The 13136-nt window shown below is 42.2% G+C and overlaps 1 protein-coding gene across 11 annotated transcripts; it reads right to left on the bottom strand.

The window, feature by feature from the left end:
* Nucleotides 1–11: 11 nt before the first annotated feature.
* On the bottom strand, nucleotides 12–12222 carry LOC106567335 (zinc finger protein 395). 11 transcript variants are annotated; one of them, XM_014136572.3, is made up of 12 exons: nucleotides 11872–12222; nucleotides 9547–9693; nucleotides 9003–9214; nucleotides 7508–7737; nucleotides 6186–6376; nucleotides 5950–6074; nucleotides 5493–5698; nucleotides 5247–5347; nucleotides 4800–5070; nucleotides 4475–4561; nucleotides 2940–3058; nucleotides 12–2710 (listed from the first exon to the last, which is right to left on the bottom strand). In XM_014136572.3, the coding sequence occupies exons 4-12, from the start codon at nucleotides 7700–7702 to the stop codon at nucleotides 2599–2601; spliced, it is 1407 nt and encodes a 468-aa protein (XP_013992047.1). In that variant the 5' UTR covers nucleotides 7703–7737; nucleotides 9003–9214; nucleotides 9547–9693; nucleotides 11872–12222; the 3' UTR covers nucleotides 12–2598. The 11 variants fall into 11 exon arrangements, 10 of the variants coding, with proteins under 10 accessions (XP_013992047.1, XP_045570626.1, XP_013991969.1 ...); XM_045714670.2 differs by lacking the exon at nucleotides 11872–12222 and adding an exon at nucleotides 11794–11865; XR_001320123.3 differs by lacking the exon at nucleotides 9003–9214 and having other exon boundaries at nucleotides 2940–3230.
* Between the last annotated feature and the right edge of the window lie 914 nt (nucleotides 12223–13136).

The raw sequence follows: 13136 nt of genomic DNA, 5'->3' as shown, positions 1-13136 counted from the left end.
AAGACTACTAGTGACAGGGTTAGTCTTTATCAAGCATATTTCAACATCAAAAAGACCAAAACATTCCAGATTCCATATAAAAATAGTGCATCATAATAAAAAATTACTTCATTCAAAGGTAATTTCTTTCTCCAGGTACAGTACATACAGGTAACTGCCAAAATAAAGGAAACGCCAACAAAGTGTCTTATAGGGTGTTGGGCCACCACAAGCCACCAGAAATGCTTCAATACACCTTGACATAGATTCTACATGTGTCTGGAACTCGGAGGGATGCGGCACCATTCCATCATTTGGTGTTTTGTTGACGGTGGTGGAAAACGCTGTCTCAGGCGATGCTCCAGAATCTCCCATAATTATTCAATCGAGTTAAAATCTGGTGACTGAGAGACACACACACACTTTAAACCCTCTATGCGCCTTTAAGACCCCTCTTTCAAAGTCACCAAAACAATGGGCAACTGGGCATTTTATACATGACCCTAAGCATGATGGGATGTTAATTGTTTAACTCAGGAACGACACCTTTGTGGAAGCATCTGATTTCAATATACTTTGTATCCCTCATTTACTCAAGTGTTTCCATTATTTTTGGCAGTTACCTATACATAACACAATATATAAGCGTTTTTTGCTTCTGTGGATTAATTGGCTTACTGCAAGGAAACATGAGTTTCAATAAACAAGCATTTTGGGTTTTAACATATGAAAACATCTTTATGCATGTTAATTTACAATAAGTGGCAGAGTGACAAGGGTTTAGGGCCACAATGCCCTTGAGCAGCATATAATTCTAGATAAGCCCTTAGCCATGTAAATGTTTTCAGACTCAATCCTGGCACCATATTTTAGTTCTTATTATTGGCACCACGTGGCACATTCCACATCAAACCTGGAACCTCGATAACATAATTCAGTTAGTGTCTCAGCAGTACTGAGGCTGGTACTGGAGTGTTGGATATCCAAGCATATGGCAAATGTATGGAGATAGATTCCTGACAAAATATATTTATACAAATGGCTCATTTTATTACAACGATGTGAGTAAGAGACCAGAGCTGCCAATGACCTCCATGTTTTAAAGGGAACCAATACTTTCACGTCATAGTGTCTCTTTAATTATAGACTAGTGCTCTGAAATGATATCCGTTGGCATAACCAAAGCCTGTTACGAGGCTATATTATAGACTATTTCTGGTGTAACTAAGAAGACTTTAAGGCATACCAGAAAGGATAGCTACCGTAGCTGCTAACAACAAGGACGAGATACTGGGTCCTTAACTTTAACAGTTGGTTACATCATGCTCAGAGAAGTGAAAATCAATGTGCATGTCATCTGATTGGTCTAAAGTGTGTGAATTGATTCCTATATCCCACAACATGGTAATTCTTGGCGGAACATTGTATTTAACACACCTTAGAAAAACGACAAGTTGCAAAATATAGACAACATCGCTGGATAATATAACGAAACACAATACAAATTAACATATTCAACATCCCCCCCCAAATTGTTTTGTTCCCTTAAAAAAGCCAAAAACATTTTAAAAAAGCTACATACAAGTTTGCAGGAATAAATGGCTTATAACATCAGACAGGCTGGGCTAATGACTCACAAATCTGCATTTTACTTCTCCTCCAATCCATTCTCAATGTTTACGACACAACTTCCTGGTTACCGATGCCTTGTAGATCATGAGCAGATGGAATCCTATAGGTCAAGGGGGATTCTTTCAGCCAATCCGTGCACTATATGCAATTGACAAGAGCTGGTATAAATGAAACTCAATACTTTTTAACAAATGAATGAGCAAGTTGACAGCCAGCAACTCTCTTCTCTGACATGGTAACAAGCATGCTATTTACAGGACCTTAGTATTTAGCGAAGCTTCACCTCTGTCACATAGGGCTATCTCCCTCCTAGTATCACTTGACTTTCTTCTCCTCGTCATCATTCTCCACTGCATGCAGACAGGAAGCCAAAGCCTGATGGATGGGTTAACCTTTGGATCATACGGATCTGTTCTTGCCCAGGCGTTTGGAAGTTAGGTTAATTTACAGATCGGATATTCTGCTCAGCACCTGCCTGGCTCAGGCCCACAATTGGCAACAGGCAGCAAGCCTTTTTTCCAAGCCAAGTTATGGACGGCATGATGTCATAGATCTATAGACATCCCCTATATAGCTGCTGGGTATAGAAGAGCTGCTGTTTATAAGTTATAGCCAAAGATTTGGAAGAGAGGATAACGTTCCACTTCCTTTGTAGCCCCTCCCTGGGAAGGAGGACACGGAACTGAGATGCAGAACTATGCTTCTGGTAAAGGTCATAGGTAATTTAGCTGCCTGCCCCCCGCAGCGTTCACCATGAGCACCAACGCACAAGAACCCGAAGTTGTCAAAGACATGAACAAAATACATAAAAAACTTCTAGTAAAGTGGTAAAAAGTACAAAAAAGGTTTTTAAAAAGAAAGAAATAAACACCAACGTACATGGTGCTCCACTGGTTGACCCCCAGATCTTTCCTCCGTCTTCACTCGAAGAGGTGACTGCTCCATCTTTCTTTCTCTCGGTCTTCATCCCTCTCTTCTGTGAGGGGTTCAGTCGAGGAAGCGCTGGCAGGCTTTCTTCCAGCGACAGGCGGTGCACCACTGGTCCCGGTGCTCGATGCCGTACACCTTACGGCACTTCTTCGCCTCGCCACGGATCCTCCTATAGAGAGAAAGGGAGGGAGGGAATTTACAGTAAATGAAATGAACGGAAATGGAGAGAGAGACATAAGGAGATGCATAGATAAGAGTGAGGAAAATACAGAAAAATCAGAGAGAAGGGAAATTACTGTAGACTCAGATTGACTGAGGCAGATATGAAGGATGATGTGCATTAAAATGTTATCAATAGTGATACATTAGTAATAGTATACTAAAATATAGTATCTCACCTTGTGGACCAGTGGCTGCGTTGGGGAGAGGTGCTGACAGGGTGTGGTCTGATGGGGGCACTGTGCTGCTGCAGCCACTGTTCTCCCACACTGACTGACCTCACACGGAACGACGCACCCTGGTGGACAGAGGGGGAAACCGGTGAGAAGCAGTGCATAGAAAAACAACAGAACATACACATTATGACTGCCTTTGTTATGGGTGATGAAGAGCAGAATGTCAAATCCATTCCTTTCAAAAGGCTTCTTTTCCACGTCTCCTCTCCTTTACCTCCACTGATGGGAAATGAACTGCAGATAAGGGGAGGAGACAGGACAGCCACTATAAATAAGTGTAAACTCAGTTTTTGTAATTGGTTAGAGACTACTAACTAATCTGTCTAATTTTATACAAATAACCCACAACTGAATTGAACATAGATTTCTCAGCACAACATACAACCCAAAAGGAAAACAAAAAAAGGTAAATATAAAAATGAGTAAATATCAATAATACTGCAGATCAATCAGGTTCAATGCATTTGTTATGCATGGTTGATGACAAGTAAACTAATAAAATAAATGACAACATATTGCATTTGATGTTGCCATCTCTCACATTACTGCAAGGTCCAGCAAAACAACACTGATGAAAGCAAGGAAAATCTTCATCCACTATTTTAGCATTCATGCAATGCCTATTTAGATTACAGGAAACTGAACGATCCATGTTAACTGCTGAAACGGCATCAGCATTGATTTGTCTTTGTGTGCACTGCTGCAGACTGCTGCAGTGGCTTGATCACGCCAGTGTCCACGTGTTGTTACAAATAAATTACCAGCAGTTTCTACTACATATCGATAGGTGGCAGTGTTGTAGCACATGCTAACGAGAGACTATGGGTCAGTGGAGACAAAGGCAGCCAGTTCAGTGATGGAAAGAAAATATGATCAAATCAACAGGGGATTAGCTGGTAAATATCCATGACACTATTGGCAGTATAGAGCAGCTCTGGAGACAGGGCACCAAATCTATCCTAGAAAACAAATGCTATTTTTCCCTGATGGACTGAATTCAATTCCCCAAACACATACTGGCAAAGGCTCTGTATGGGAAATGTTTCTGCAAATATTCCACTTTTAAAAGCAAGTACGTGATGAATATATGGACAAATCTGTGTTTAAAGGGCAAAAATGTTGAATTCTACCAGTGAAAATAGCTTATACCTGGACATACAGCATGAACAGCAGTTGTACAGTGCTGTAGATTCTTAACTGAGTGTTTATAAATCAATTATCTACAGGGAATTTCCCTTGAGATTCTCCTATTGGATTCTGCAGTGAGGGTTGCGTTCAAGAGCCCCAGGAGTCAGGGTTGTGTTGATTGTCATTTCATTGGTGTAGTCTGTTGTCCAGCTCCTTTACCAACACTTCTCTCTAGGCGCATTTGATTTAGCTCAGCCGGGGTGTGGGATCGGCGGGGTTTGCACATTCGAGACCATTCCTTTAGTCCTAAAGTGCAAACTCTACCCACCCAGTGCTTCAGGAAGGTTTACCTGTCTTGGGTGGAGGGTTGAGGTAGGTGTGGTACAATGACAGGAGTAGGAGACCGAGACAGGTGGAGCCTCCACCTGGACTGGAACCTACAGAGATAAATAAAGTGATCAATGATTGCGATCAGGTAGGATCATTGAATGCAAAATATGAAACAATAGGCTATATAACCACATACAAAAACAGAGTTTGCAATAGGTGCTCATAGCATGCTTGTTACGTATTTAACTCAAGAAACACATTTGTTTGCCACTTTTCACACCCGGTGTGCAGAACAGAGATAACTTAGACATGAATAGCAGCGAGGGCAGTTGTCCTAGTGCTTACCTGGTAGGAGTGCTCAGAGTGGACCTGCCAGAAGAAGTCCGGGGTGGAGGGGGCAGACTGGCTGAGCTGAGGGCTCACTTCTGTGGGGGAGTCTCCTCCAGCTCCTGGTCCTACGCCAGTGGGAGAGGGGCTGGAGGGGGAGGCCGACCATGGGGTGCTGGGGGTAGGGACCCCTAGAGGTCGGGTGAGAGGCCGCGGCTCCCGCTGATGGATCTCTGTGTAGTAGAAGTCCTCCTCGCTGCAGGAGCAACGCTCATGCTCACTGACTTGGCTGAGGGAAAACACGTGGATATACAGTGCATAGATTAATGCAACAGTTGTTTTCTTGTGCCACTATTACTGCTAGTAGAAGCACTGTCACATCATCTGATAATAAAAGTTAAGACTTTATAATGTCAACGGCCGTCATTTTGGCACCAAAGATCAGTCTCATCCCTGGACACTTACCCCAGGTGCAGGGTACGGATGTGACGTTTAATCCCAACGACAGACTTCAGAATCTTCCCACAGTTGGGCCACAGACACCTGTAGGCCACCTTCACTGAGTTCTGAGAGGAAACAAGTTCACAGGTAAGCAAGGCTGATGGAACTGACTGAACATTAAATCAAGAACAAGTAGCTGATGTGCTTGCCAGTAAATTCTGTCACATTGGTCAATTTTAGCAAGGCTGTCCCCGTGACTACCCTACTCACCCTGCGTTTCCGTGGTGCTGGCTCGTCAAACAGCACCTGCTCCATGTCCAATCCCTCATCAGGGGGCATGGCCAGGCTGTGACCCTCTGTTTCTGTGATTGGTGGAGAGGGGGCTGGGCTTCCGTAGCCATGGTCACAGCTCCAGTAGCCACTACTGCCGCTGTCTGAGAGTTCCCCGCCTCCACACTCCATACTAGCAGAACCTGCTGCACACATACACACATTAGTAACTCCAGAAGTCACTTACAGTGCATATATTTTCATACTGGTCCCCTATGGGAATCGAACCTACAATCGTGGCGTTGCAAGCAATATGCTCTACCAACTGAGGCACACACACACACACACACACACACACACACACACCTTACTAGAGCTGCAATGGTTGACAAAAACTGGACAGGAAAAATATAACCAAGAGCTTATCACTCAATCAATTATTCTGTCAATGAATTACCTGTGACTGTGTCTCTCTGAGGAGGGCTCGGGACCAAAGGGCTGCAGGACAGGCTGGTGAGAACCAGGGCTGCCATCATCTCATCCATAGACTCTGCACTCCTGTAGCAGGGAGAACAATAAGATCTATATATATATATATAGAGAGAGAGAGAGAGACACACACAATGACAGGGGAATGCATACCCTGCTCCAGTTAACACACAAATTACACCCACACACACACATTACACTTACCTCCTGGGCACATCAATGCAGGAGGACATTTGGTGTGGTGGAGGCGGGACGGTGGGGCAGGTCCATACGTCCTCTAGTTTCCTCAGGACATGCTGTCCCAGGACAGGCAGTAGGACGGCCACCTCATTATCCACATGGTTGTGTTGCTCCACTACCCCTGTGCACTCACGCCCTCCACACAACACATACACCTAAAGAGAGAGGGAGAGGTTAGCGACAGAAGTGTAATTGAGGGAGGAAACGGAAGGGAGTGATATAGATGTACAAGGATGGAGGGAGACAGAGAGAGTCCTAAACAGAGACTACACAGTGGCAGAATACCTGACCCCTGTGACTGACCCAAAATCCTTGACTATGTACAGACCCAGTGAGCATAGCCTTGCTATTGAGAGGTCGTTATAGGCAGACCTGGCTCTCAAGAGAAGACAGGATATGTACCCATTGTCAACAAAATTAGTGGAAACTGAGCTGCACTTCCTAACCTGTATGACCACAGACACATATTTCCCTCAGATCACACAGACCCACAAAGAATTTGAAAACTTGACAAGAAATATCCACAAGCGTTTCAATGTTCATCGTCTTTACTTGCAAACTCCAAAATAAAGGTGTACAACCATGTAGAAATGGTAGGAAACAGGAGTGATATACCCAACTCAACATGAGGTAGTGTTACGTTAATAATGTACCGACTCTGGAGGGTAAAGGTCACAGTCAACACATGTCCATAATAACAATGCTCCCATGAATAGTAATAATACTATACTGCAGTTAAGTACACCACATATTCAGTAGGAATGATTTGTAGTGTCCACACTATAACAACATCCAACATTGATAAGCTCCCATATCTGTTTGGCAAAATACCACAATGTGCAATCATAGCAGCCAGATTTGTGGCCGTTGCCATGAGAAAACGGCAACCAATGTTTACTGTTCATTTCTAATAGTTTTTTGTTGACGTTGTTAAATTATCCTCTCACTTTTGTTTATTTTACTTGCTTTGGTAATGTAAACATATTTCCCATGCCAAGAAAGCCCCTTTGAATTGAGAGAGAGCGAGAAAGAGCAAGAGAGAGTGTGACAGAGATGTACAACGATGGAGAGAGAGAGAGAGATGTACAATGACAAGTCAAAAAGAACAAGTCAGGGTTAGTGCAAAGATAGGGGGAGAGTAAGAGAGACAGATATAAAAAGACAGACAGCGAGACTTCGAGGAAAGAGAGGGAATTCATTAAAACAATCTGAATTTGAAATAGAGAGTGACAGACAGATTGGTGTTCTCTCAAGCATGACATGTAACATAAGAATGTCTCCCTCACCTTCTGTCCAGGAAGTAGTTTGTTGTTGAACCTGCTGAGATGCTGGGGCCCTGGTGATCCCATGGTTGGGCCCCCCACACCCCCCTCAGGGTCCCCATGACTCCCTGTCTCCAGTGGGCTCTCCATGGAGGGGCAGGAGGTACACACCAACGCCCCTAGTGGGGAACGCTTCCCCAGACGACTCTTAGGTAACATGGTTGGCAGTAACACTGTCTGAAGACTCAGAAGATCTATTGGGAACACAGACAGACAGACAAAACAGGAGTAGAGTTTGGGTTTAGTTACTGTAGTAGGAGAGTACTGATTCTGCCTTAGAAATCATGCTGTGTTACATTCTGGGAAATGCAATCTCGTTGTCATTGGTATCCATTTTTCCATTTCAAAAGATCTTAGAAGTGCGCATGTTTAGGAACTTCAAGGTTTAGCTGTAGAACTACAGTCCAGATCGAACTAATGAATCTTACAAGCCCTTTGCCCCAAACATTTTTTGGGGTACACTTAATCTCTTTTATAGTCAAATGCCAAACCTGGAGTGGCAATGAGGATTGAGAAATTGACCATCTGCTTTCAACACATTACAGAAAAAAATCTGTGTGCTCACTTTGCTATTATATTTCATGTTTTGAAGTTCTATAAAAAAGTTAACTTCATTGACATAGTCATATCCATCCAGATGCATGTGTGGATGACAGCTCAGCCATTCTGCCATGAATGTTGATGGATTGATTAAGTATGTGGGGAGGGCATTCCTGGTAGCTAATCAATTACATAATTGGTCTTCATCAGCACTTGAATGAACACCCGTCTTAGACCAAAATCTACCCCCTCCCCACCTTCTCCCCCTAAACGCTCTTGGTTGAAATTGCGTCAGATGACCATATCCCCCAACCCTATCCTTGACTATTAGATAAAAACCCGTCTGACACCAAATCAGTGGGTAGGAGGTGACTTCTTTCTACACCATCCAACTATATACTATGGTGTGTGGTGGCTTGGGATCAGCTGGCTTCCGCAGATAGAGTTACAACACAAATATTTACCCATGACCTATTTTGGAGCCCTTCTCTATTTCGGACACTTGAGACATTTTACCAGATGCTCTTATCCAGAGCAACTTACAGTAGTGAGTGCATACATTTCAACTTATTCGCACTTGCCCCCTGTGGGAATCAAACCCACAACCCTGGCATTGCAAGCGCCATGCTCTACCACCTGAGCCACAAGGTTTGCCTTGACCTTTACAGAAATCTGGTTGCTGGTTAAACCTCCTAACCACAGAGCTAAAGTTAGCTGACATTCAACATCCCAATAGAATGTGTAGGCCTACCTTAAGATAATATAACTATTACACAACAGTAGCCTGTGAATAGAATCTTCAAACCAGAAATATATTGATTCCAAAAGAGTGCCCTAACTAATGACTCTTCATTTGTTAAAGTTGTTCCAAGTTACATGTTCAAAAATAAACGATTATGACAAAATGCTTTGTATTTACCCTGCACAGGAAATGCGATAGAGGCAGGGCTTCAATAATAGTCTCCAATAATTTGAGGTGTGGGATTCTCCAAAAACATTCTCTCAATAATGAATTAACTCTTCTCCTGCAAAGCGATTCTACCATCAATCACCCTGCCGGTCTCACATCGTCAATAGAAACATTCCGATGGGCATCAGTATATGGACGTCATCATGATAACTGATGCAATTCTGGAAACCAGAGAGCAAGACACAGTGAGTCACCCCTTCTAGAAATTATAGAAGAACAATTTACAGTTGGGAAAGATTTGGGGTGGACCAGATTTGCTCTGTTGAGTGGTCACGGTCCATCATATCCTGTAATACCGATTAAAAGCACATCAAAGAGAGAAGGAGGAGAGTGAGAGTGTGTGTGTGTGTGTGTGTGTGTGTGCATAAGCAACAACAACGCCACCAGAGAAGCCAAAGGCTGAGTATGAGAGAGAGAAGGGGCAGGTAAGGTTCTCTCCATTCCCTCCTTGATTCCAGTAATGTTTGACTCACTGGTGTAATGGTGAACCAACCTGATGGTAAGAGAATTTCCTTTGATTTCACAACATTGGCCGTCTGTGTAACAGTAGCTCGCTGCTGTACGTAGAGGCATACAATAGCCACCAGTCACAGGTGGCACTGTAACTCTATTCCAGGAATACAGGGAAAAATAACACGTCCTATAAGGGAAAAGGGGATACCTAGTCAGTTGCACAACTGAATGCAATTCAGACAAACCATCAAACAGGCAAAGCGTCAATACAGGACTAAGATTGAATCCTACTACACCGGCGCTGACGGATATGGCAGGGCTTGCAAACTATTACAGACTACAAAGATAAACCCAGCCACGAGCCTACCAGATGGGCTAAATGCCTTTTATGCTCGCGTCGAGGAAAGCAACACTGAAGCATGCATGAGCACAAAAGCTGTTCTGGATGACTGTGTGATCACGCTCTCCGTAGCCGATGTGAGCAAGACCTTTAAACAGGTCAACATTCACAAGGCAGGGCCAGATAGATTACCAGATGGAAACAGGATGCAATGGAGCTCAATTTTGAGTCTCATAACAAAGGGTCTGAATACCTATGTAAATAAGACGTGTTGTTTTGTTGTTGACATTTGCAAAGATTTCTAAATACCTATTTGGGGTTTGTCATTACAGGGTATTGTGTGTAGATGGATTAAAATAAATTTAAAAAAAAGCGTAATCAATTTTAGAATAAGGCTGTAACGTAACAAAATGTGGAAAAAGTCAAGGGGTCTGAATACTTCCCGAATGCACTGTATTTTACACACATGCCTTTTATTTTCCTCCATAAGTAAAAGCAGGAAATGCATCACCCATGTCTCTTCTGCCATTCATTCCTATATAGCACCACAGTGGAGGTGTCATAATACCCATAAAACCTAGTGGTCAAACAGGGAAGTGGTTCTAATCATTTTTCCACCATTAATTTTTCCCATAGGAGATTTTAGAAACACATAAAATAAGAACTGTATTTCGTATAAGCTTACCCTGGCGTGCTGTTTTGATAACCATGTAAATCTCCCTCGGACAAGGTGACAAATATATTTGACTGTATTTACTCTCAGATTCAAAAATGCTAATTAGCTTAAAAATAGACATCACGCAAAACTACAAATCCCTGCAAGCTCCTGCACCTCATCTCCAGCTGACACCTTTGCTAACAGGTATTGTGTCTATTTAAAACTTGCACAAGACTGTTCACAGAATTGTCAATTTAAAAGAAATGTAGCCAATGTATTTATTACTACATTTAGCTAACATTAGAGATTCTTACCTTTGCCTCGATTGGCAGTCTAGTCCAGATCATCATGGCATTTGTAGTTCTTTATGATAGCCACAATAGCAGATAATTAGCCTTTCATTTTGGGGGGGGGGGGGGGTAAATACAGGCAAATATTGATCAAAATCACATTGTCCTAGAGATTTACACGGTTATCAAAACATCACGCCAGGGTAATTCTACACAAAACACAGCCCTTATTTTAAGTGTTTCTAAAATCCACTATGGGAAATATGAATGGTGGGGAAACGATTGGAACCATTTCCCTGTTTGACCACTAGGTTATGGGTATTGTGACTCACTGAGACTGGTTTGGATTTCTCCCTGACCAAAATAGCTGCCATTCTCAGAACATTCTAGAACTTGAGGGTCTATGACATAGCTGTCCACCCCCTTATCGGTGGAAAGTAGTATAACCACGCATGCCCGCACTAAAACTGTCAATTTCTCTTTCCAAAAATAAACCATGAAAACACTATCATTGCAGTAAGATGATCACTACGACACTGAATGTAGATAATTTAGTGTAATGCATAATTTATTTTTAATTCGTTTGATTTTTTTTCTTCTTATGTTTACTCGTTTCCCAATAATAGGATAATGTTGGATGTTGTTTTAAAATAAATTAGTTCTATAAGGTTGTCACAAAGGATCTATGCACACAAGAGATTTTAGGATGCAAAGCATCACGTTTACAGCCTATATTCTGCAGCTCATGCTTTGTAATAAAAATGTAATATAAGGCATTGATTGCTTCATTGAACATTTACTGATAGCCCACAAATAACAAGCGTCTGCATTGACTGGGTCCTAATATTATTTGCAACTTCACAGTTGATAAACATGGTCATATAAAAAGTAGCCTCAATGCATTTTGCAGCGATAAGAACATGTTTTTTTCTTCATGTTTACAATACAAATATGCACTTAAAATCCAAACCTTATGCACTGCATAAAGAATCTACTAACATGTTGAAAAGCATGCATCCTAAACAGCACTTTTCCTTGAGAACCCCAGCAAAGTTCCAATGGGTAGAGTGCACTTACCTCTGCCAATATTCAACACACCAGCTTCCTTAAAGCTCGCTTTAACCGGCTGTAACTTGAAATGCTGTTTTCCCTGCCTGAAAAAGGGTTGTATGCTGGTTATATCCAAACCCGGTATGGATTAAGGGGCAGGATTGGAGCTTTTCTTCTGCGAAAACATTATCAAGTAAATACCATACATACACGGTACTCGGACGTAAATAACCGTCTACTTTACATATTTGACTCAACTGAATAGATACATCAGTGGCAGTTAAACAGTTTTAGCGTGAAAATATAGCTGTAGGTGTCGAGTATTGTTAAAAGGGAATGAAAAACACGTCCGGGTTTTCTTAAATCTGTTTTCAGCGGGTTTTCAGGTCTTGTAGTAAACAAGCTAACCATGTGGTAAGGATGTCAGCGTTCATTGGTCAAACCCTGTTTTTCTAGACACACGCCCCACAAAGCTCACTTGTTTACAGTAGCTTGGATTCGGGCTTGCTTGAGTGGAGCTCACAGTGGACGGACAGTAACTCAACTGGGTTACATTGTTGCATGCATGCTGCAGAAAGCAAACAGCTACATTGAAAGTTGCAACATTGCTCATCATTTCAGTGCAAGTTTAGAACTTTGTCACATTGCTTCAGTGCAAGTTTGTCATAGGCTACGATAGGGAATTTGGTGAAGTTCGAAATGAATTAATATTATAATAAATATGTTATATACTGTTTTTTATATTAGGCCTATTTTTGCCATTTCATACCCATCTGCAACATTAACAATGTTGCTACTGTAATGTAACAGCTCCATTCTAATCTCACAATGAACCAGTGTTTGACTAAACCAGTCAGATGAGATTTGCTGTGTGACTTACACAGTAGCCTATGCAATCCACACTGCCTTTGTTTACACTAATTATAAGGTGTTGGCTCTCCTTTGGTGAGGTGAAAAACAACAGGTATGTGGATGGCTTGTGTGGGCAGGGAGTCCCCTATACAGCATTTTACATCAGTGGTTCTCAAACATTTCCTCAGGGACCCCTGACATTTCACTATTTTGTTTTAGCCCTGAACTAGCTCACCTGGTTAATTTCATTAAGGTCTTGGTGATTAGTTGACAAATTTAATCATGTGTGCTAGCTCTAGAATAGAGTAGATCAAATACATGGAAGGGCTGAGGGTCCCCAAGGAGATGTTTGAGATCCACTGGTGTACATAAAATAGATCAGTGGTTTCTTAAACCTCTCCTCAGGGACCCAAAGCCATTCCCTGTATTTTATCTCTTCC

The sequence above is a fragment of the Salmo salar genome, chromosome 01, assembly GCF_965601325.2.
Source record: "Salmo salar chromosome 01, fSalSal1, whole genome shotgun sequence".
Taxonomy (NCBI): Eukaryota; Metazoa; Chordata; class Actinopteri; order Salmoniformes; family Salmonidae; genus Salmo; species Salmo salar.
Note: the sequence above shows the minus strand (reverse complement) of the source record. Positions and strands in the feature narration are given on the sequence as shown.